This window comes from Tympanuchus pallidicinctus, unplaced genomic scaffold (assembly GCF_026119805.1).
Source record: "Tympanuchus pallidicinctus isolate F22 unplaced genomic scaffold, pur_lepc_1.0 scaffold3, whole genome shotgun sequence".
Classification (NCBI taxonomy): Eukaryota; Metazoa; Chordata; class Aves; order Galliformes; family Phasianidae; genus Tympanuchus; species Tympanuchus pallidicinctus.
This window is the reverse complement of record NW_026294747.1, coordinates 75,398,825-75,424,658: the sequence shown is the minus strand read 5'-3', so window position 1 is coordinate 75,424,658 and position 25,834 is coordinate 75,398,825. Positions and strand designations below refer to the sequence as shown.

The 25,834-nt window shown below is 42.3% G+C and overlaps 1 protein-coding gene across 1 annotated transcript in view; it reads left to right on the top strand.

Moving 5' to 3' along the window:
- Positions 1–2,278: 2,278 nt before the first annotated feature.
- GPR158 (G protein-coupled receptor 158) overlaps positions 2,279–25,834 on the top strand; it is a 180,270-nt gene continuing 156,714 nt past the window's right edge. Inside the window, exons 1-2 of the mRNA XM_052695301.1 lie at positions 2,279–3,240; positions 15,434–15,539. Of these exons, the coding sequence (XP_052551261.1) occupies positions 2,393–3,240; positions 15,434–15,539 (954 nt within the window). The 5' untranslated portion in view covers positions 2,279–2,392. The remainder of the gene's footprint in view (positions 3,241–15,433; positions 15,540–25,834) is intronic.

The window sequence follows — 25,834 nt, the reverse complement described above, 5'->3', positions numbered from 1 at the left end:
GAGCTCATGCAATATCTACATGGAGATTCTGGCTCAGTAGGTAATGCAGTCGGTTGAGATCCTTCATGTACTGGCTTTGTGCTTGGAACAACCACGATGGTTCAAACAACTCAGATGTGCAGAACAGCAATCAGATCCTGCTGTATCCCTGCTGGCGGATGGGCTGAAGCAGTTCCACTGCAGTCCCCTGGATGTGGTTGGTGAGTGGCAGGCTTTGGGTATCACAACACAGGTTTTACAGAGCTGTAAGTAGATGCATGTTTGCAATTATGGGAAATCTGTATCTTGTTGTGGGTTCGGCTGGATATCGTAGCTGTTTGTGACTGCAGGAAGAAGCCTTGGGGGGACAAAAACAACTCTTCTGACCTTGATGCAGAAACAGCATCAGTTGCCCTGGCACCCTCAGCAAGGAACTTCTTCAGTAAATCTCCCATCTCTCCTCGTATCTTGATAGCAGAGAGCGCAAACACAGCACACACCGGTGGAACAGGAAAGCCAGAGCCTTCTGACTCCTGATGCCCCAGAATAGAGAGAAGCTTGCAGCAGCTGGAGTTGTGCCATGGCCCACTCGGCTGCAGGCTCCTGGCAAAGGTTTGTGCTGGGAACAAGAGCTTCTTGGGGGCTGTCAGCGAAGGAAAAGGGGGTGCGGGAGAGGTGAGTACTTCTGGAGAAGGGTATTTGAGAGGACTCCAATGAGATGAGGAAATAAAGGAATTTACTCTGTGAGTACTTTAGAAGAATGCTTGATTTTTGAGAGAGTACAGGAAGATGGCCATTCCCCAGACATGGTGCCATTCAGGCAGGTGTTAGTGGTCAGGATCCGGGAGGGAAGTGCACCCAGCCAGCAGCTGACCCTCTGGACTGTAGCAGTAAGGGAACCTGCACAGGCCCACTGTGAAAAAAGTGCTTGTTCATTTGTACTGTCACTGACACCTTACCAAGTAACTGATTCCACGTTAGCTTAGCTCAGCCCTGACAGCTATTCCTTCCAAAAGCCCCATTTCTCACTTAGCCCAGCAAACAATGCATCCTCAGGTATTTGTTCAGTGCAGACTTTGAGGCACAGATTCCCTGCGCTGTGCTAAACTGTAAATAGCAGCATCTGAGCTGCTCAGTGTATTGGTTTCTAAATAACCTCATAGGCTGTTCACTGAGGGGACGTTCATTACATGTAAATTAATGTTTAACAGAGAATATCTACTGTGTGCAAGAAAAATTTGGACTGCAAAGTTATTCAACCCTTAGCTGTTAGGCTATTCCTTTAAGAATAGTTTCAAATAATTCTAAAATAAGAGCATGTTTTAAAGCAGCAAATGTATCTTGTCAAGGGCTTAAAATTAGATCACATTCTGCAGCGCTGAGATCTGCTCTTTGTAGGATGTGCATGCACATGTGTGTGTGGGAGAGGGGGAAGGATCTCTTTACTACTCCTCTGTTCCTCACTCTGCAATTCCAAAAGAGAGTTTTAGATCTAGCCAGAATGGAGTTAATTGCACACCTTCTAAAATCCACCCTTTGCTGACGGCCTCCTCACGGACATCCGATCCAAAAGTACCAGGCGGGGCAATAACTTCGCATTAGAACAAATGCAAACTTAAACACGGGTTTAAATACAGGCTTCTCCCGTACCTCCACATCGCCGACGCTTCTACCGCCCGTGCCCGCCTCAGCCGAACGGCCGCTGCCCGCCACCACACGGCTGCTCCGCGTCCGGCCGGCAGGTGTCGCTACCACACTCCCCGCGCGGTCCCGCAGCGCGGCTCCTGCCCGCGACCCTCGTCCCTCGGGCGGGCGGCTCCCTATGGAGCCCCGCCCCGCCCCGCCCCGCCCCGCGCTGTGCTGCGCCGCGCTCCGCCGGCAGCAGGTGAGGCGAGGTTCCTCGACGCCTCTTGGCGGTGGCACCGCCTCCCTCAGCTCCGTCCTCCTGCCCCGTGAATGGCTGCCGGCTGACTGACAGCCCAGGCGGCCACACAGGGCGGCAACTACTCGCCGTACACCTATAAGGGTCGGCGGTGAGGCGCCGGCCGTGGCGGTGAGCTGTTTTCCGTAAGCGGCGGCGGAGAGAGCCGTGCGCTCCTTGCGGCGAGGGGGCAGTCCGGCAGCGGCGCCCGAAGGATGCGGAGCGGCGGGGCTCGGGCGGCGGCGGGGCGGCGCGGGGGGACCCGCCGCTGCGCCGGGCGCGGGCGCCGCCGCCCCTGCGCGCTCCGCTGGGCAGCACCTCAGTGAGCGCGGGGCCGCGGCGGGAGCGGGCGGGGTTGCCGCCGCCGCTCCCGGTGCCGCCACAGGTGACTCGGGGCCGGGGGCCGCTCGGTCGCCGCCGCGCCCAGGCTGCCTGCGCGAAGCCCGGCTTGAGCGATTCCGCCGTGCCTGTGCGACAGGGAACGCCGGGGACATGGCATCGCTCCGGCTCCTTCTCCTCCTGCTCCTGGCCCAACGCGGGCTCGGAGCCGCGGCCGGCCGAGGGCGGGCGCCGGGAGTCAGGCAGCCCATCTACAACCACATCAAGAGCCGCGATCCGCCCCCGGCCCCGCGGAGCCGCTCTCCGGAGAGCACCATCTTGGCGCAGCGGCTCGCCGAGGAGGTGCCCCAGGACGTGGCCTCGTTCCTCTACACCGGCGATTCTCGGGAGCTGCGGAGGGCCAACTGCTCCGGGCGCTACGAGCTGGCCAGTCTGGCCGGCAAGTCGCGCTTCGTCTCGCACCCGTCCCTGCACGGCGCCCTGGACACCCTCACGCACGCCACCAACTTCCTCAACATGATCCTGCAGAGCAATAAGTCGCGGGAACAGAACTTGCAGGAGGACCTGGAGTGGTACCGGGCGCTGATCAGGAGCCTCCTGGAAGGGGATCCCAACATCTCCAGGGCAGCCATCACCTTCAGCACGGAGCCCTTCTCTGCCCCCCAGGTATTCCTCCAGGCCAGCAGGCACGAGAACCAGATCCACCTGCAGGACCTGTCCTCCTCCGCTCACCGCCTGGCAAACGGATCCCTGGAGACAGAGTGGTTCCAGGGCCTGAAGCGCAAGTGGAGGCCGCATCAGCACAGGAAGGTCTTGAACACGGGCTCCAAAACTTTGGAGAACAGCTGGAAGAGGCGAGAGGGCTTCACAGCTGATAAGAACCACATCAGATGGTCCTCTCCTTATCTGGAGTGTGAGAACGGGAATTACAAACCCGGCTGGCTGGTGACTCTCTCAGCAGCTTTCTATGGACTGCAACCAAACCTCGTCCCCGAATTCAGGTATGAGGAGGGCTCCTCTGGTGTTCTGTATAGGAGGGGGCATGGTGGGTACTCAGTGTTGCCCTTACTTGGGATGGTTGTGATGTGCCTTTGGGGTGAGCTTGTAATGCTTTCCACATGCTCTGTCACACCGCAGTGCAAGCCCAGGCCTTCCTGTTGAGCGTCACCTTCATGTGCCTTAGGGAGCTGTTGCTTGGTAGTATTTTATCTCAGTCTGTAAAACAGCATTTTCTTCGGCGATTCTCACTAAAACAAGTGTGTACGTGGGTTATGTTAGTGATGCTTCTGGAGTGGACAGAATGGCAGGCATTGTGGGTTGCAGGTTATTTCTCTGTGAGAGAAATATGTTTACTGAGCTGTTATTTCTTACTCTGCTGCATAATGAAAACTAGCTCAATGCCAGCTGTGATTTTAACCAGTTGAGACACTGCATTTTCTGGTCTTCAGAGCACATCCACTGTGGGGTGCTCAAGCCTGGTCAGCGGTCAATATGCTTGTAGGTAAATAAGCGTTTGGAACTGCGGTTTTCCCAGTGCATATGATTACAGCCTAAACTGGCAGTTAAGAAGCTTTTGGGGGCGTTGTTTTTAGAACTCCCACCTTGCTACAAAGCTGTTTAGATGATGCCTGGCATATGTGGAGACTTATGTATTTTCTATTGCTGTTACCTCTAGCAGCTTGCCACTGGGCTGTGACTAGCAGAGAGGAGGACATAGGGAGGTTTGTGTTTTTGCCTTGTTGTAAGAGCAAAAAGATGTGGCTGAAGAGTGAGAGCAACCTGTGGGTTATGGGATATCAGGTTGTAGTACTGCCATGCATGTAATGGATTCTATATGCAATTCTGTTGGAACACCCATTGCCCTGAAGCAGCTTTCTTTCCTTAGGGAGTAAGGAGAGCACAGATTCTTGCTTCGTGCAGTGGTTCAGTAGCCAATGAAGATTTCCACTGTGCTGTTGGCTGTGGAAGAGGTTTTTCCCACACTTGGATTGCCATACAGCTGTGTATGTGAAAACTTGTGTTTTTTTTTTTTGTCAATCGAAATTCACTGGGGTCAAATATGTGTGAATGCAGTCCTGTGTTCTTAGACATGAAAGTTATCTGTTGAATGAAGGATGGGTGGTTATTTCTCTGTGGCTTACCTGTTGCTCTGGAATTTTCACATTTCTGGGGCTCCTTGTCTGTAGTGTATTTGCTGACCTCCTTGCAAGATCAAAGAAGAGTTGTATTGCAGAGCTCTGCTGGATCTCAGCAGTGCTCCAGATGAGTTCAGGGCACTTGTAGTCTGAGATCCTTAAACAATTTTAAGGGTGCTGGTGAAAGCTAGTGTTGGCAGATATTCTCTTATTGGGGGATAGCTGATGTAGCAGTGAATGTTTAGACTGGAGATGGGGTTGCAGCTGCTGGTTGTTATCCTCAGTTATCTGAGGAATTAGATCTTGACATAAAGCTGAACAAAGCCTTGCTGTCAACTTTAGAAAGGTTTGTTAATCAGCAGAGCCCAGATCTCAATTTCGGCTGTGTGCCAATCTCTTGTGCTGGGAGTCATCTTGGTGGTGTAGGTTCCTGCTGTGGTGGTAGTTCTTATGCACACAGCACACAACATACTGGGTCCACCTGAGAGCGGCTCTGGCCAACCAAGGCCACCAGTAGAGGTCCTCCTGGGTGCAGGGCACTGCCTTGCTTCCTGAGCTTTCTGGCCTCTGTTGACCACGTGGAATTGACCTCAATTAAAGAAATAATTTGTTGTAGTTCAGATACTTTGAAAGACATTCATTAAACATGTTGAAGCTTGGAGAAGCTCTTGGTGTTTAGGAGACCTTGAAGTGGGGTATGCTACAAGGTTGAACTCCTGTGTTGTTGCTGAATAGTTAGGACTAGCAATTTTTTTTTTTCTTGTATCAAATCCAGAGGTGTGTTTTTAGGTGGCTTTGTAAGGAAGCAGGTGAAAAAGAACATGCATACTTAATCTGGCAAAGCTAAATGGTGATTCCAGTGCTTCTGGTTTGGAGTATGTTACACACTAGGTGTCCTTTTGGTAAGCTTATGTTTTGAGATGTTGAGAAAGTAACTTTGCAACATAGGAGATAGTAGATCTGAAACATGCTTCTTCCAAGACTTGTGAAACATCTTAATATTTGTGCGAAAGTTTTTGGTACTTAATAGACATACAGCTTCTGTGTGTTCCTGAGAGAATAAATGGCTTGAAGTCTAAGCATGTGAAATGAAAAGCTGAAACTTAGCTATTAGAATGCTAGTACTAATTGCTATAATGTCCCTCTTGAAATGAGCCTTATTTCCCCTCGCCATCTGTCCGAGTGACACAATGGTTTAGCTTTAAATTCCTATTTAAGGCCATATGGTTAGAAGCAGCGTATATTACTCTCCATCTTCTTCAAAAGCTGCATTGGTTCAGCAAAATATCTCTGAACCATCTGTTAGGAACCCTTCATGGCTCAGTTTACATGCTCCTTCCATTTAACAGTCTGGTGTGAGATCATCCATGGTAGTTTAGTGCATGCCCCTTTGAAACTAACAGTTTATGTACTCCCTTCTTGGCTGGCATTTGGTTTATGGCGTAGTACATCAGCGTAAGAAATTCATGAGCACAATTTTCTCTGTAGAAAAGTCTTCTCAGACTATAGAAGGAAAAGCCACTGCCCCTGCTTCTATTGCTGTAGCAGATGGATGCATTGTATGGTGTTGCAGTGGCAAGTGTAATAAAGGCAAGACTAATAATTATCTCTGGTTTTGTTCCTTAAATGCTGCTTCTGCAGTAGTGTTGTTAATGACTTCTGGAAAGTACAGTCACAGTCAAGTATTGCTATCAGGTAGTGCTTTCTGTCAGAGGATGTGGTTGTCACAGGCAAGGCTCTTGTAAACACTTGCTATCAATCTTTCACACAAGGTGGAAGCCAAACTATGTGAAATGAAGGCCAAGAAGGAGGGAATGTGATCTCTTAATTTGCCTTGCAAAAGTTTGATCTGTAGGCCCACATTAAGATGAAGCAGAGAAAGCAAAGGCTCCTTAATTTTGCCAGTGTCTGAGGCTTGTGGGACTGCATCAGCCCAGCACTAAGCTGACAGTGGTGACTTTGCCCTGCTGCTTAGCAGGACTTGCTGTTGTCTGCGCTCACTGATCAGAGATCTGCCCAAAAGTGGGGAGACAACATTCCCATCAGCTTATACTACAGATTCAATCCCTGGGAATCTTCTTGCTGCTACATGAAAGTAATCTGGTGTTAGCTTTTTCCTTCTCCTTTCCTCAAAACTCTAAGCTGATCTAATTTGCAGTTAGAATTTGCTATCTAATGTATTTTATTGCCCTACAGCTCTGGTACTGCAGAGGATGGAACATGCTAGTATTTGTCATCCATCAGTGACCCTTCTCTGCTGCTTCATACTGTACAATGACATGGAGCCACGTTGCAGCTTGCAGTGATCCAGCTGGTCTCTTCTGCAGTCCTGCAGAAGTGGAGGGGTGTGAAAAGCTTCACGTTGTGAATAAATTCCACTAGCTAAAAGTCCTTACTTATCCCCTGTGGGGGAAATGGGAGGTCTTCATTGCTGCAGCAGTCTGGTAGGGCTGTGGAGAGGATTACTTCTTGATCTGGAAAGGAAGTGTACAAGTAGTCCACTACTAGGAGCACGAGCTTTTTTCCTTTAAAGCCTTCCTGGATCACAGGGTCCAATCTTCTGCATCACAAGCCCACTTAATGTAATCGGGTGACTCAGCTTCATCTTAAGTAGGTAGTTTTCCCTCTTAGCTCTCCACTTCACTGGCCTGAATGGTTGGATAGCTTCTTCTGATTTCTGATCTAAATTCATTCAGTCAGCCTTCGTCCATTTGCTTCTGTTCCAAAACAGCCTTCTGTCTGAAGTAGCTCTCTGCTGATGTTTTCTGCCTGACCTATTTATAGGCAGCAGGTCCTTCTTCACCTTTGTTTACCAGGCTAAACAAACCTGCCTTCTCTGGTCTCCTGTCACAAAGCTCTCTGTTGCCATGGTCCCTACTCTCAAGAATAGTTCCAATATTTCTTGAGTATGGTTAGTCACATTTCTGTGCACTGTTTCAGCATTGTGCAGTGACATCAGTTTTCCCAGTCTCTGATGAATGAGCTATTGCTTCTGCAGTTCAGATTGTTCTCTTGTGTGCTACTCTCATTTTCTTTAATGTTGTGATGTAATATGTCATCGCTTTGGGAAGTGGTCACTGCTTACTTTCATGTAGGAGGTCAGAATGTCTCTAGGATACAGGGATGCTTTTCCTTCTCCATGTTCTAGCAAGGCCGTGTTGCCATATTTCACCAAATCCAGGTCAGTCTTTGCAGTCAGTCTCTGAAGGACTGCTGGGAGGATTCTGTGGAATGATGGGTGCTTTGGCAGAAAGGAATATAATTGGCAAGCTGAAGTTTGTCATGTTCTTTGAAGAGTTTTGCTCTGGAATATCTCTGGATACCTTCATTCTGAAGTTTGGCTCAATCAACTGCTGTAGCTGAGTACATCCTCTTTCTGACAGTTCTTTTTCTTTAGATTAATTAGAAGGCAAGCCTTGGTGCAAATATTGGTATTTTGTGTGCAGTTTTATTAGTTATTTCTTCCCTAAACACGGCACAATACAGCGTCTTTCACTGTACTATTAGAAGTTACTCAGACCACTCCTGTGCTATCCCATAATGGGGTGCTTAGTTATTGAAGGCACATTCTACCAGGGAGGTAGAAGCATTATGACAAATAAGTAATTTCTTAGGGAATATACTATGTATTTCATAGGTGTTAAATTGACTGGTAAAATAACCATAAAAGTGGGTTTAAAGAGTGCCAGAACATGTAGTTTTGTTTTTAAATAAGATTAAGTTGTGACTTTAAACTTCTTAAAGCATCCCCTTAATCTTTCCAATCTAGTCTCTGTATTGAACTGGGAAAACAATTTGTTGTAACTGTTTAAGGAGGCTCACTAAATCTTTGTGGCAGCGTACATTATTATACAATCTTGAAAATATTTTAAAGTGGTGAAGCTGATGTTTTGTTCCGCAATGTCCCCTGGCCCATATAACGTGATTGAAGATGTGGGTGGATTTAGAACAGGTTTTAAACATGAAAAGGAATAATTTATTTCCTTGAACTGAACATTTTGGATTTCTATTCTTGAAAAGAGGTGAGAGCCAAGAAATGCCTACTCAATGATTTATTTCTTTTAATAGAACCTCCCAGTATTTAAGTGTTCTCAGAGCGGTCTGTGATGCTTGTGTCTTTTATATCAGGTCATGGGTGAGAACAAAATCTAGACAATGAAAGAAAAGGAGCAAGGAATAGAGTAGTCTTATTAGAAACATGATTCAGCCTTTTTTTACTTCAGCAGTGGGCCTTGTAAAGAAAGAAGCTAAATCTGTCTGGGAGAGGATTGGAGTACATGCTGTGTGCTATATAGCTGTTGTCAGTAGTGCAGTAAGTTGGAATAAGAGCAGCTAGCTTTTTAGGTCAAACTGCTATTTCCCATCTTTTGTTCTTGACCTCCTCTATCCTCCTGGAGTATGGCTTCCAGCACAGCAGGCTCTCAGAGTTCTTTTGAAGGAAATAGGCATGTTGCAGTTCCTGCATCTGAGATGCAACTCTGGGGTTGTCGCCTCTTATTCTGTCTGTTCACGAATCTGAACTGAGATTGAGAAGTGTTCCCAAAGATAAGAAGGAGGATATGGGTGTGTTGGGTTAGTCCTTCTGGCAGGCACTTAGGAGGCAGTAAGAAAATGGTGGAAATGCTGAGTTCTCATATCTTGGTTATATCCCATTTACTAATAAGCAGTACAATCTTTTCAATCTGTGTATCTGAACAAGTATTAGTAAGTGTGGATTAATCTGATCTCCATGATTTTAGTTTTTAATTTTGTCTTCTATGGTATAATGTGACTTTGGTTTCCATTAAATAATTTTGAGAACATGAAGAGAAATGATTCTTCTTTGTTTTTGTTACGTGACATTTACTTGGAGATCTATGATTCTCGTGTGTTTCAAAGACACTTTGGAAACCCTCTGTGTTCAGTTTCTCACTGTTGGTCAGGTATAGTTCTGTGCACGCTGTTTTCTTTATTGCTTGCTAAGCTTGTTTGGATTCACCTAATTTTGTTTGGAACCTGTTGAACAAAGCAGGAAGAACATCCCCAGCCTTCTGCCGTATCAGTGCTCTCCAGAGCGAAGAAGTAGGAGCTTTGTTGGCTCTAAAGTGTGCAGGGATTTAAAAATAAATAAATAAATAAATAAAATTGCTTTCTGCAAATGCTGTCTTAACTGTGAGCTCTTCCTACATCCTGGTGCTCACTAGCCTCGCAGATTTCACATCAGGATGCCTTCTGAGATACTAGAAGATCCTAAAATGCTTCTTGGTTTCCATCACATCTTCTACTCAAGTTTATGCTCGGTGTTCCTTTTCTGATAACTGGCTTTGACTTTTTAGTTTTAAAATTCTTGTACTGACTTTAAATCTGCGGAGTCAGAAGAGTGCTTGTGCTAAGGCCATCTTTCCTCTACAGGATCCTTAGAATTCAAAGCTATTCTTGTGTCTATGCTCTTTCTTATATCATTTGTGGTACTTTTCCTTCAGGCTTTTTCTCTCTACCTCTTGTTGACCCCATAGGCAGAAGTAGGAATGTTTCAGAAATGTCAGTTTCTTACTGAACAGCCTGAACTTAGTTCCAAGACCTGTTTCATATGAAGAATCCAGTGTAAGAGATATCCTACCATTGCTGACACTTTCTCATTCCTATATGAAGTTGTGCTTAGTCACAGAACTTCTAGCAAAATTCTCAGCACCCCTCCAAGTATCTGGGAAGTTCTTCAACTAAAACGCAGGGAAGTCCAAGTGCTCAGGCAGCACTGGAGGAGGCTTGATTTTTGAATCCTGTATAATTCTGCTGGCAACAGAGGATTCAGCTTTAAGTATTCAGCCCTTGTTAGTACTGTAACAAATGGCCTATGGGGATTTTCTTTGCAGGTGGATCCTAATTCATGTGTCCTCACTGCTGTATCTTACTTTTCAGTTTATTTTTAGTGAAAGCTGATTCTTTGGTGAAAGTGGGATGAGAAGCAGTAGTTGTGCTATGGCCAAGGAATTGGGTGAGTCTGTCTGTCCTATTAAGAAATCAGTAATAAGTGCCCGATCAGAATTAAGTTATATGTGTATCCTAGCAGTCTGAATCTGATTGTCACATTGTGAAGGTAATGAGTTTTAGGGGCACCTTAGTGATGTATAATCTTAAATCTTAACTTTCAAAAGTAACTCTGAATGTGCAGAAAGCTGTTGATCACCACTGAAACTTGCAGCCAAATGTCAGCTGTTGTGAATTGGACAGCTGAAGACATTTTGGAGTAGACTCAAGTGTCAAGTAGTGTGAGCTATTTGAACGTCTGCAGGTTTAGGACATCTGCAGAGAATCCCAGAATGGCTGGGATTCAAGAGGACCACAGTGACATCTACCTGCAGTCCCTCTGCTATGTGCAGGGCTGCCAACCAGCAGACCAGGCTGCCCAGAGCCACATCCAGCCTGGCCTTAAATGCCTTCAGGGATGGGGCATCCACAACCTCCATGGGCAACCTGTTCCAGTGCGACACCACCTGCTGTGTGAAAATTCACCTGTCTCATCTCCCGGTTCTGTGCTGAGGAAGACTTTTGAACAACGACGTGTGGAGATGAATGGATATGACAGAAAGAATTTAGAAAAACATTTAAATATGAGTCGTCTGCTTCAACACATGATGTTGCACCAGGTACCTGGATTGTGCCGATGTGGCATTTGATGTGGCCCTGGGACATTTGTTTGGCTGCATAAGCCCTCAGTGGCGATATATATGTGTGTGTGTGTGTGTGTATAATATATATTTAAATATTTTCCCCCTAGTTAAATGCAACAAATGGTGAAGAGATTTTAATTCTACTGAGGCATGCAGGATTCATGCTTATAAAGGTTTTAGTGTTATCTCATTTGACTGATGACAAATTACATATGCTTTTCTGGTGCTTTTGAAAGGCTTCATTTTGACTTGGAGAGATTTTTCTCCCCAGTATATAGCATTAAATGAACTGCTTTATATATTCTCCTTTATTTCTGTATTTCAGAAGGTTTCTACAATTAGTAGACTTAGTGTCCTTCCTACATGGAGCATATTAGCAGAACTGGCTACACTGTTACACAGATCTTGGTCATAGAGTTGTCTTGTTTACTTATAGTTCTTACAGTTACAGCAAAAAGGGAGCAAGTCTAGGAGACAAAGTTTGAATGCCTGCTTAGCTGAGCTGTAGTGGCCTCTGTGCCAAAATCTTCGGAAGATCTAGAGGACAAAGATACTGTTTATCACCATTTAAATGTTGGCAGGCTGTTTTGTGCAGTCCTGGCTTAAGCTGGTTTGGGAGAGCAGGAAGATGTTCCTTCTGGTCATCTGTGATGTGACAGTATGGGTGAAATTTCCTCTGTACGTCCGCATTTTACAACACGTTACATTGAAATATTATAACTGCATAAACTATCAAGATAGCTGCTAGGTTGGGGAAATAAGCTTAAATCAATTTCTGGTATGGATTTTGAGGCAAACAGAATGCTGACAAACAGTGGTACTGGAAATTAAGACAGACACAAAAGCCTCTTAAATCAAACCTCTGATCCGACAAAATCCTTGATGACATCATCCTTCAATGATTATCTGTTATGTACAATTCAACTAATTCTTTCCTATCTGTAGTTGTCCAAAATGTTAAACATGAACTTGTAGTCTTTGTCTTTGTGTAAGGGCTGTAAAATTGTGGCAGAAAACAAATATTTAGAGTTGTAAGGAGATTAACCAAATATACTTACTTGGCAGATGGTCCACAATTACCAGTAATATTGTTATGAACTTAGTACTGTGGCTTGGGTTCAGCCAGCAGCATTGTCAGTATGGGTGAATGTGTTCGGCTGACAAGATGAGTCTACTGCTGTACGGTTGACATTTGTCTGGATCACTTCTATTGAAGTAGCAGAGCTACAATTATTTCCATTTAGTTCAATAAATGTAGCAGTTAGAGGTAGTTCTTAGATCTGTATACATACTGGGAGGATGTGTTCTTCCATATGTTCAGTTTTCCAAATGCTGAATCAAAAAATAACTGGAAATGTGGGTGGCTAACCAGGTTGTGCCAGCTCCTGTATTAATCACAGATGAATTTCAGAAATGTATCATCATGTACATACTGATGTACTCTGGGTAATAATGGTGGGTATGAGTCTGAGATGTTTTAAAATGGCAAAACATCCCCAATGAAAGCAGTATGTCTGTGCTATCGTGGTGCCTTCTGTAAATGCCACACAAACTTTAAACCTTTTGCTTTTGAAAGCATTATGCATCAAGTTGTTGTAATACCCTGCTGCTATCTCAGCAGAACTGTGATGTCACTGTGAAACAAACATTGCAGAAGTACTGTGAGAAAGGACTGATGTGTTGTGTTAAGAAAATGGGAAGCCTAATGACTTCCATGAGAGTTTTTTATAGTCCTACTTCTGGACTGCCCTTCTTTCCTGTAGATTTTCATGACAGATTCTTAAAACTCAAAAATAATTGCAGATCTGTATCAGAAGTTCAGGTTGTGCACAAGAACAGAAGATGAGAAGAATAGGTAGGAAGACAAATGTTTGCATTGAGGTCATGAACATGAGCTTGTTGAAAGGCAAGTGTTCTTGTAAGCAGATTTTGCACAGAAATTCAAATGAAAAATTTATTTGTTCAAGTTAAAATACTTTGTCCTCCTGGAAGAAGGATGTTGGTAACTTTCTAGCCTGCATGGACAAAACTGAAACGTAAAATGGAAGTGCACAAGTGGTGAAAGCATGGTCAGGTAACCCTAATAATACAAGGACAAGGATGGACTTGGGGAAACCTAAGCCCTGCTGGAGTTTAATCTGGCAAGAGACAAAAAATCTTGGCTGCTTTTCATACAAGTGCATTAGTAACAAAACTGGGTTCAGAGGAAAGGTGGGCCTGCTGCTCAAAGGGGTGCTGCCCTTGGTTAGAGGACATGGAAGAGGCCAGGGTTACCAGGTAGCAAACTCTTGCTGGGTGGAGAGAGTGCTTTGTAACTACTTCTGTTCTAGCAGGGATCAGTTTACTCATAACTTTCATTTTTGTATCTCCTCTTGTGTTTGTAGAGGGAAAGTTTCTTCTATCATTTAAAATGTACATGAGTACATTTCCTGTAAAGGAAACAGATCTTCTTCTCTATGGTATTCAGGGAGTCTCAGATGAGGCTGTTGTGAATCTTCACTTTTTTCCTTTCCACATAAACTGTCAACTGGCTTCTTTAGAGCAGTCAGAATGCTTGAGACACTTGTCCAAGTGTCCTTCCATAATGTGAACTTAAGAACGCAAGGAGCTGCTTTAACCCCAGTCCTTCTGACTGCAGTCAAGATCTCACTATGGAGCCACAAAGAATTCATTAACTTGTGGAGCAGGTCCTGTTCCCAGCCCACACATTAGTGCTTGTATTCAAGAAGGTCCAGAATAAATCAGAAACCTACCTGGTGGGATCTGCGTGTGACCTGTTGAGAAACAAGTTGCACCTGTTCATTTATGCCCTGTGGGGCAGGCAGATGCCCTGTCACTGTGTTAAAAAAGGTGGTAATGCACTGACAGAAATAAGTGCAGAGCACTAAGGTGTACGGTGTGGCTGCTTTTCCCTTGAGGCCATTGGTCACCTGCAGTATGGGAGGAGTGACTGACTGTGGGGGAAGACTAATTCCAGCAGTTCCTGGACAGACTCATGTCCAAAACAAGTGTAAGAAATGCACAAAGCTGTAAATTTCCAGAAATATGGCATGTACCATTTCAAGCTGAGCTTGTCAGAGCCAATGCTTTCGTTTGGTGATACTGGATACTCTCAGAAATTATTTCTTCTCAGAAGGAGGCAGAGAAGTGGGATAAAGAGCATCTGTGCTAGCTTCCTTTAGGTATATATTTTACTGAGTCTTAATCAGGTCACTTAATGATCCTCTGTGTCTCCATTGACTGTACAGCATGTCTGAAGATAAATGTCCAGATACGCTATTATGGACACTTTGCACTTGACAATGCTGCTGCCAGATATGAGGCAGCAGTGTTGTCCTGGTTTTATTTTATGATTTTGTTCCAAAGTGACTCCTCAAATAAATGGCTCAGTAACATGGTTATTACATTTCTTACATATGCACTGCTTTGGCAAAAGGAAGCGAGGTGCTTTGAGGTGAACGAGGTGACTGAAATAGTTCAGAGCATTGTAGGATGCATGTCTCTGTGCTGCAGGGGCACCAGCAAAGCAGCCTTTTCCAGGATTGTGATGGGGCTGCAGAGGTGCGTGGGCCCTTCTCTGAGGTGGGGACCACTTGGGATGTGCAAACATGTTACCTTTGGGACATGCAAACATGAGGAGATTGCCACATGCAGTCCCTAAGGCAAGGGGAAATGGGAAAGTCATATGCATTGTCTGTCCCATCAGAAGTGGGACATATTGGAGCAAAAGTAATCTGCGGATGGCTGTAGCTTTCTGGAATTGGGAAGGGTGGAAATATAAGGCTTTTCTGTGGGGGAGAAGGTGGTGCTAGTGTATGCAGTCATGGTGGTGGTTAAGCAAGGAGAATGTGAGTGGCCCTGATTTAATTCTTGTTTCTTGCATATGAAGTCACTGGAGAGTTGGTGTATATCTGGGTAGAGTACAGAAAAGACTTCTTGTACAATTATTTTGGCAAATAGTATTCCCTGGAGCAAAATTGGCATGGCAGTCCTGCCCGGTGCTGGGTACTACCTGGTCCTGCTGCTCAGTGTGCTTCTGGGGTAGGCTGGCGGTGTCTGAGACAGAAGTCTAGGTCATCCGCTGTATTTATTTTAGTTCTTTGCTGCATTGTAAAATGTGAAGGGCATTAAATTATTGGAGTGGATAACTTACTCATACCTGTCACCTTGCATCTATTGTGTGCATGAGATTTAGAGTTCTTGTAATGCATCTCAGTAAGGTCTAACATAAGAATCTGTCTGCAGGCTTGGCTTTGGGAACGTGGAACTCCTCATTTCTCTTTTTAGACACTTCATCAAATTCTGTATTTAGAAGAAAAATGCAGTTCTGCTTTGCAGGTTATAGCATCGTAAAGAAGTTTAACGTATTGATGTAGTCACTGTGTTCAAGGCTGTTTTCTCTTTTCCAGAGGTGTTGTTAAAGTCGACATAAATCTGCAGAAGGTGGATATCGACCAGTGCTCGAGTGAGGGGTGGTTCTCAGGAACACACAGGTGTCATCTCAACAACTCTGAGGTATGTTTGTAGGGAACTGAGCTACCCTTCAGTTAAGTCTTTCCACTGTGAATTGTTTTTGTAGTAAAAATGCTATGATTTTAAAGACTTTGTGTTTTATAAGCTGCAGAGATCTTTTCGTTCAAGATGCTGTCACGGAGTTTTGAGAGTTTTAAAATGCTTGCGTTTCAGGAATATTGATACTAAATAAAACAAGGTAAGTTATTGTACAGAAACAACTGCTTATAGGGATAGTGAAATGATTTATGAAATTCTTCATCTGACTCAAACTATTTTACATTTATACATTAAAAGCCTATTTTCATTTTTACTTCCGAGTGGTCAACCTTGTGAAGTGCCGTAAAAGTAACTGAGATGCTGGTGGTGTTTATTCAAAGTGGCTTGGTCTTTGGAAGAATGGAACAAGAATAACAGAATTGGATGTCATAATTGTTCTTTAATAGAAATGTCAGTATTTTTACAGAGCTAATTAAATGTTTATGTTCAATTCCTTCCTGCTTCCCCTTTCTCCTCAGAGCCTGTGTCTGGCCAATCATATGATACACTGACAGAGGGAGCCAGACTGAATGATCTATGTATTTAATGGAACTTCAAAACAAAATACGTGCAGTGACTTTATTTGATTATTACATGTAACATTGTTTTCAAAGGTGCAAGTTTGCTATCTATGAGATACATGTGCCTCGTGTATTTCTGCATTTTCAGGAAGCTTAATTAAAAAGCTGGAAGTCTTTTAGCAGAAGCTAGGAGTTGCCTGGTCATAAAATGCTCATTTATCAAAACCAAATCTGAATTTAGTAAAGACTTCTGTCTGAGGAATTCATCTGTTAACCTTATCTGAGCATGAAAATCTCAGAATTATTGTAAATATCCTTCTTATCTTTCACTGGAATTCTTTTTTTCTTAAACTATATATGCAATAAGAACCAATAAGAACTAAGACTCAACTAAGTCTTAAAGACTAAATTCAAATGGGATTTTTTTTTTTCGCTTTGTCAAATTTGGCCTTCTGAATTCAAGGTAACACTTGTTCAATATCTCATATTTCTTCTTAGAAGATGTAAATTCCTGTGATATCTTAGTAAACTTTGCTTTTTAATATGCTACTTTGTGAAATGTACCTAGGTATTTTGACAAGTGCTCCTCCTTTTCCTAATTTCTTATGAATAGAAACCTCAGCAGGGGGTTGAGATGGTAAATTGTATTTCTTCCTGCAATTAAGAAGAAAATCTGGGGTGGGGAGCATGTGTGTGGCAGTTAAGGTTAAAGAAGAACATCTAAGGAAAATGGAGATAATGGAGAAGGATCAGAAGCCAGTTCTAATGCCCCTTTGAAATGGTTCAGAGCCTGTTGTTTGCTGTAATGGGTTCTGAATCGTGTTGTGTGTTCTTAAGCAAAACAGAATCTGAATATAAGCATACCGGAGGTAATTTCAAAATTACATTTCTCTTTGAAATCTAAATCTATAAGTCTATATCCTGAGAAGAATACAGAATCTGTTCCCTCTGAAATAATTGGTTGGAGAAGGAGGGGAAATGCATCTTCCTCTCTTTGCACGTGAGAAGTGGAGTGTAATGTAGGAAACTGAGTGCAAGGGAAATTGTTCTAAAGATGACCTTCAGGATTATGGAAGGTTAGAGTCCAGGCTGCTTCTGTGATTTGAGCTTACTGTGCATTAGAAACTGTGGGTGGCATGGTCCACTGAAAGAGGGAAGGTCCCTTCAGCTTTAATCCAGAGCTTCATCTGAATTCTGAGCTTCACTCTCCTGCTGAGAGCATGGTGGATGCTTCCTAGCTGCCTTGTGAAACAGTTTTTAAACATAAAATGCAAAGTGTACATTACAGGTCAGTCTTCATACTTGGTTTTTGGGCTGGTGTTACAAAGAATGTTTTGTTTTTCATACTGGAAAGATGCACGCTTTGTTTTAATAACTTACTGCAGTGCTGTAGTCCAAAAATGAGTTCCTGTGATGCAAAAAGGAAATAAAATGTTCTCAGGCAAAAGTTGTTTCTGCTCCTTCTATGCAAGAGGTATGCATGTCTTTAGCTGCTCCAACAGGCTTCACCAATTTTACTAGCTAGATTTTGTTATAGTAACACAGCTCAGACATCTAACAACTCCTAGATGTAGATACTTAAATGCAGATTCAGTCTCAAATCCAAGTCTGTCTACCAAAGTAGAGATATGCAGTGTTGCTCTTGAGAACAGGAATTCTTTAATGAGTGATGCTGTATAAGTGGGATGAGCTAATGGTCACAGCTCAAGGTGTTAATGACATACATGGATGGAGAAGAGTGTTACTGCGTAAATGGCTTTTCAACTTATCTGTAGAACAGAAACCTCTTATCTGTTCTTGACTTTTTTGAGTACTAAATCAACAAAGGTCTCATGATGTACAGAAGGTGATACTAACATTCCCCAAAATGTAGCTTGCCAGCTGGGAGTGCTTCTCCTTATTGTGTCTGAAGAGAAGGCATCAATGACCCTGGAGATAGGCAATTGCTAGAAACAGCCTAAGAATCTTCTTTTCCTCTGTGGTCACCACTTCAGGAGGGGGCTTCTTTATTTACAAATCTACACTTTGGAATAAAGGTATATCATGTAATAGTGCAGTAATGCTTTCCACCTAGCTTGACTTACTAATAAAATGTTGTTCCCCATCTTTCATTTTCTCTTTTGAGGAAAATACAGAAATACCTGCTGGTGTCAGAATGATTTGTCCCCAGTTACAAAGTCATTCTCAAGCAAAGTAAGGAAGGGAAAAGTGATTTAAGTTGTTAGACCTTGCTGCTGCTTTTCAGTTTTGTTAATGACTTGAGCATTCAGAGCTACGTTGTCTTTCCACAGACTCTTTGGTAAGCCTTTGCCTTAGCGGAATTGCCATTTGTTGCTGAAAGTGTTTACTACCAAGGTACCTGTTCCATTTAATGACAATGTTGTTAAATCTAAGGCAGAGAGCTGTTTTTTAGGGATACAAATCTGCTCTTCCCTGTCTAAAACTATAAGCATAGAGAGAAACCATACATGGGAAAAAATACACAGGTAATTTGGGCTCTGTGGGGCCGCAGTGAACGAGGTGGGTATTATTTATAGGACTGGAAATAATTGAAATGTGTTGGGCAGAATACAGAACGTTACAGGTAATTTTGAAATTAACAAGAAGGGAAAAGACAGCTTCCTGATAACAAATACAAAGTGATTTCATTGTACAGGTGAGGCTGGCTGGAGCAGTAAGAAAGAATGCATTTTTAGTGTTTAAAACATTTAATATTTTTCCTTTTAATAGATTAGGTTATTTCACCATAAATGCTGGCAGCAACTACTGGTGCTTTAAGTAATGACATTAGAGTCCTTGTTGAGACACTGACAATAAAATCAAGGCAGGGAAATGTCTGAAGAAATCAGCTAGCATTGTGCATTGAGCTGGCCTGAACACTCTCAGCCAGCAGCATCGGTCTGAAAACTGCAGTGGCTTCCACACTGTTCACTGTCCTTAATGAGACTGCCAACAGCTTGCACTGTGAGGCAGGCTCAGCTGACATCCCTTTGGGTTTAACAGTATTCCACAAATGACAGTGTGCAAAAATATCTAGAGGAAATGAGAGAGGCAGAGTAAACAAAAAGGCTGTGTTGCTGTCTGTGTAGGAAGACACATGGACCTGCTGAGTATTTATTTGATGCACAACCAATTGAGAAAGGAAATGTATGACGAGTTTGGTTCATTATTTTGTCTTTAGGTAGTGTAAACACTGGGGCCCACTGCACCTTATTACAGTGAACATAGTATTACAGTCAACCAACTGAGGAAGATGGGGAAGGTTAGGAAGTTGGGAGAGGAAAAACAGCAGTGCTTTCTCTGTTTTTCTAAACATGCTTTCTGGTGTCCTTGTCAAACAGATAAAGGCTATTTAGTGCACCTGCATCTTGTGATGGGAGGTTAGCATCCAGTCATAGCCTGGTGGGTCATGTGCAGTGTCACTGCTTTTTTTCTTTATATTTGCATGTCTTTTGTCCTGTCTAGTGGAGGGAAAAAATGCAATCGGAAAGAGAAGAACATGAAAATAATGTTGTGTATTGGTAATAGAATCTTACAATGAGCAGAATTTACAAAATACAGTTAATTTTTAGTATGTAGGTAATCATCCTTGGAACTACAGATTGCATTCAAGTTATGGCAAGAGATGTACCCAAATCAGGGCAGGGGATATAAGGGTATATTTCCCCTTGGAAGAAAACAGGATCTTTAGTGATAGATTATAATTACTAAATCAAATCTTAGGCTGAAAGAGAAAGAAATAAGATAGGAAGGTGAACAGTTCTATTTAACGTGCAAATAAAGGAGGGGGAAAAAAAAAACAACCACCAAAAAAACAAAAAACCTGAGCAATTCTGGATCCAAAAGCAGGAAGGTTTTGTCTGACTGGCTGCTCATACAACTCAGTGTATTCGAAGAGCATGCCATACACGAGCATTTCAGATGCTATTTTAAAAATAACTTTGCGTTAGGTGTGTTCATGGGAAAGATCCATTCACAACAGTATAGCAGACCTAATCTGGTATTCTTCCAGCTAGGATTGTGCTAAGTAAGGTAGGCATTTGTCAGAGCTTTCAGTGATAAACAAGGTGCTATGAAAACTAACTTCCAGTATAAAGAGCAGGCAGGTTGCTTAGCTACGGCTATCGTAGCCTTTTCAGGGAAAAAAAAATCCCTTAAATGATTCTGTTTACAGAAGTCAGTCTCAATTTTCAGCATTTTTTTCTAAAGAAAACTTTTGTAACACTTGCTTTCATCTTAGTGCTAGCTTGAGCATTTAAATTCCTCCACGTTGGTTCTATTTGCTATCGTTTTCCTTTTCCCCGGAAGTAGAAAGTAGAAAAACCATAGATGGCTGGTTGAGAGATGCTGTCTGACAAAGAAAAATAGCATGGATATGTTTCCTTATGCAGGTGATAGGTGATCACAGGCAGCATCGATTACTGATTATTTTTTCAGGTCTATTCCAAAGTCTTTCAGAACTTTCTCTGCTGGGTGTGGCATTATAATATTGGGCAGTGCTGATGAGCTGAACTGGTGATCCAGCCAATCCTTGCAGTTGTTCTTATAAGTGAAAAGAAGTTGCCTTTGCTTGATTTGCAGAACCTTGACATGCACTCGTAGAGGTCTTGACAATGTGTTTGTCCATGTCATGTGAATATTGTATTTAAGTGACAAAAACAAAATTATGGAGGAAAAAAACGATTGGAGCTCCTTTCTGGGGAGGGAGCAGCAGCTAGCATTTAGGATATTTTAGCCTTTGTTTCTGTTGTTTTCACTGTGAATTTTTCATCCTTAAAGTAAAATGATTGAACTTTGAGGGTGTGGGGGATCACCACAATAAAAAACAAAAACAAAAACAACAAAAAAACAAAAACAAACAAACAAAAAAAAAACAACCCAAAACAATCAAAACACCAAACCATATGGGAAAGTGTGGTTCTGTGAGATCAGATGGTTCAAGGGGCTGGGGTAGGAGTGTTCTCTGCTCCCATAACCCAAAAATAACAGACGTTAGCTCTGGTTTTATGGACGTGCTCTTCACAGCACACTTACTCCAATGAGGAAAAGGCTGTGTAGCAGCAGAAGGTGAGGAAATAAGTTTTCCCTTTTTGTTTGGGAGGGAAAGAGATCTAGACAGGCTCTATTTAGCTGAGGAAGTATCCACAAAACATGCCTGGCAGGAGCAAAGGGCAACTTGCAGATGGAGAGTGAGTGCAGAAAATAGCTCTTCCTTGGAGATGGACTGAAAAACTGACCTTCAGTTTCTTGTTCCAGCAAGTTCAAGTCTATCCATAACCACAATAAACCTTACAGGAGGGAGCTTGGGGACTGGCTGGGCTGTTCTCCTTTGGAAGGGTGGCTGTGAATTACCTTTCCCAGATGAAAAATTGACAGCAGCTTTGTCAAATCTAGGCATAAACAAAGCAGGACTTCATTCAGGGATTTCATTTGTTACCAGTACATTTGGAAGACTGTGCAGTATCTGAAAAATATGAATATTAAGCATAATTAAATAAATGCGATACTTTGGAATCAAAGCATCTGGTCCCTCCCATGTGAAGTTTGATATGCCTGTCTTAGTAGACATGCAAGTACTCTCATATCCTGTGAGATTACCCATTATTTTATAGCTTGGACATGGGCAAAATGTTCTTTAACTGATGGGCATTCTGACTCAAATTGACATGTGATTTCCAGGTGTGCAAATTACTCTCCCCAGTTTAGTTTCTTCAAAAATATTCTGAGTGAGTCGAATGAGAGTCATGTTGTTCTCCAGCCACAGTCCAGTGTGGGTCACCTTCAGAGGGGGATTTTGGGATGCATGGCATTGCATCCACTCCACACTTCAGGTGTCTCCAGGGTAAGTAAACATCCTGATATTTTTCATAAACCTGTCTGAACAAGTTCACAATGTACTTAGTGATCTGTACTTCTTATACTGCTCCAGCCAACAAAGAGTAAATGACACAGCTTCTTTATTGAAATGCACTACTGCTGCACTTCTTGTTGCAAAGGATGCCAACTATGTGTGAACCATGCAAGCTCTGTTCATTACTTGTGTACTCATCTATTTTCTTAGTCCATATACTGTAGAAGGCTTTTCAGTTGTGAAAATGCAGAAGTTCAGCTTATGCAAGTATTCTACAGTGAGTTATTTCTGTTGGAAGGAAAAAATAGACTAGAGGAAGAATATGTAATGCTCTGATTAAACCGATGGAAAAGGATTGTCTGCCTTATCTTAAAGCTTTTATTAAATGTACCAACTGTTTCTCCTGCTTTTTTTATACTGCAAGTTACCTGCACAAGAGACAAGTTTAATTTAGTCTTGAGGAGAAAGTTCATTCCTTTTTTTCCTATAACAAATTAAAATTAGATTGAAAACATAAGAGATCCCAAGATGAAAAACTAAAGAGAATAGCTGCTGAATCCTCATATTCAAAGCAATGTACTGAGCCATAGCAATTTAATGGAAGCTCATCTTGTTTTATTTTTGGAACACAGTTTTATAGCTCTGGATATTGAAATACCATCACTTTTGTTTGGTGACTTCTGGTAGAAGGTAACATTTTTTTTCCCCCTCAATGTCTTCCTGCAAATAAAGAACTGTTTTCTTTTTTTATTTGCCTATGCTTTTGTCCATGAGATTTGTCCTTGTCTGCATTTCCCAGTACTGCAAATTGATAGCTATCAGGTCATCCATTCACCGAGCAGGGGTTTTTCTCCTAGAAATTTTGCAGTCTTTACTAACCTACTTAATATTGCTTTTTCTTTTTGTTCCTTTTCATTGCTTTGCCATCCTATCTTGTTTCAGATCATGAGTATGCTAAGCACTGATCATAACAGAGCAATGCAGAGTATTTGATTTTTAATCTGTATTTTTAAAAATTTCTTTTTTGTTCTGACTAGTTTATTACTGTAATATCTTCAAGTTATTACTGCTCGTTCTTTGGAAGAGTTTTATTTTTCTTTTTACAGTAAGTAGTGAAAGAAAAAGCTTCTCAACATCTTAAGTGTATAAAATGTTGAAGATAAAATATTTACTGTCTTTGATTCTTCCTTTACTTAGATAGTGAGGAAAAGTAGATATTTACTGTAGAGACAAATGAGCCAATCTCTTATTTCTAATATTGCACTGTTAGAATTCCTCTGCTGTAAAATTTTGTCTCTAGATTTACCAGAACTGTTATTCATAGGGAAATCAAATTCTATTTAGTAATGTGAAATATACAGTACAGTTTAGTAGCTGCCTTTTTTTCTCCATCAGTGCCATCTACTCACTCTTAAATTTTTTTGTCTCCACATGCAGTTGGTGAGGAAAGTAATATTCGAGGAGTGGTATAGCGTGTTCTAATTTGGATGAAGTTCTGTAACTTTCATCTAAAACAGTTGTGGTCTTAGTCCTATACTGGAAAATAAAGCTAATTAGATTGGCCTCAGAGCTTCTGGTGGCCACCAAGATGGCCATGACCTAGCAATGTGCACTTGTGGCAGATAGTCAACAGCTACTCATCTGTGACAGGAACAGTGCTGCCAGCAGGTGTAGGGGGTTGGTCCTTCCGTTCAACACTGGTGAGACTTCATCTGGAGTGCTGGGCTGTCTGGCTCTGCCCTCCCTGGTGTAAGAGTCGTGGAGGTACTGGAGAGAATCTAGTGAAGGGCCTTAGAGATGCTTAAGGGCTTGGAGTATGTGTGTGAAGTTCAGAGGTGGTCTCATCCATGCGCACAAGTATCTGTTGTTGGAAAGGTGGATGCAGCCAGGCTCTTTGCAGTAGTATTCAACGACAGGACAAGAGGCTACAAGCTGAAACACAAAGACTTTTACTTCTGCATTTTGAGAAGATCTTGTTGTATTCTGATGGAAACCTCTTGGTAATGACATGTTGTGTAAGTCTAGAAATCCATCAACTGGTCAAAACCACACCTAAATATATACCTTTTTTTTTTTTTTTTTTCTCCTCTTGAAAGGTTTAAAAGCTTTTAATACCATCTGCCCAGTTCTGTCACTGGTCATATCTATCTAATCACAGAATCACCAAGGTTGGAAAAGACCTGTAAGATCATCTGGTCCAGCCATCCACTTATTGCCAGTATTTCCCACTAGACCACATCCCTGAGTACAAATCTAAACATTCCAATCTAAACATCTAAATGTTCCTTGGACACATCTAGTCACAGTGACACCACCACCTGCCTGCCAGTCCTTTCCAGTTCCTGATCACTCTCTTGGAGTAGTACTTCCTAACATCCAACCTGAATCTCCTCTAGTGAAACTTGAGGCCATTCCTCTAATCCTGTTGTGTATAGTTATGTTTTTCAGCATAGACAGAACAGCTTGTCTATGCTAATGAAAGAAAGTCAAATAAGAGGCACTCCAGAACTTGTCTTATGATGTCCTGTGAGAGCTTACGTGTTCATATTTCTTAATGTACAAAATGTAGCACAAACTGGTTTTAAATGTGATAAATTGACTTACCCCCATGTTTATCATATTTTCCAAAATCTGAACTGTATAGTGCATACTAAACTCTACAGAATTTTAGAAAAACAAAAGTTTCAGCACAGCTTGGTTAATACTGTACATTGAGAAATCATGCATTTCTGGCTGAAATGAATTGTAGTAACTGTTTAAGTTGGTATTAAATCAGTAGTGGCAGCTGTGGACCAGGACCCTATTGTGCATGCTATTACCTGAACAGCTGCCTGTAGAGCTTAAACTCCTGAATTCATGTTCCAGAGATACTCAAAGTGAGTACCATGTTATAGTGCCTGAAGAAGGCATTTCTTGGCAGTTCAGCTACACTGAATTCTTCTGTGGATAGCTGAAAGGACACTTGCTTGAAATGAATGGCTGAATGAAATGCAGCGACTGTCTCAATATGAATCTTTCAGAGTATATAATTCAAAAACTCCAAGACTTATGTGTTTTCTTTCACTAGAATGAGCCTCAGTTCTGAAGTTCGGGTTTTCCCATAGGATAGGATTCCATAATGATGATTGCTTTCTAAGGGGCCACTATATTGCTAGAGTCTGTAATTATGGAAAGCAATGTTAATAAAGTATTACTTTCCACTTAAAGAGGAATTATTTTTACAGGTTTAATGCATGTTTTGGAGGTGTTTCTCTTTCCAAAGGTGATTGAGGTGCCTGCAATATTAGTGAATTATTCTAGCTTTCTATTGCTCAATAAAAATGATATGGTTAAGTCATTTTTGTCACCACTGTAATTTAAAAATATTTTTTGTTGGCTATGTGATTATAAGAAGCCCTGCTTTGCATCTTTCTATTTTGTTGCACCGCATTTTAGAGCATGCCCCCTATTTTTATGTTGGTTTTTTTTTGTTGTCATGCTGTGAGATGGTGAGACTGTTGGGACACCCAGAATAGTTCATGTGCTGACTTTGAAATCAACTCTTCACTGAATTTTCCATAGGTCCTGAGTTAATTCCATATAAGAGTGTGTGAATATAAAACATAGCACAATAAATGAGTTCCATAGGTGCATGAAATAAAGGGAAGTTAGGGTTTATGTGAAGCACCATGCGTGTCAGTGGGATGCTGTGGCTGCAGATGGTTCTCCTTAATCTAGACTACAAGCCTCAGCTTCCCAGTGAAAGAAGTGATGGAATAAGAGAACTTGAAAAGAATAAATATATACACAGCTGAATAGATACCATAGCAAGACTAACCAGACTCAACACTTTCTGCAGTGATGCAAACTCCCTTGACCATTGCAAATATAAGGGTAGACACATTCTC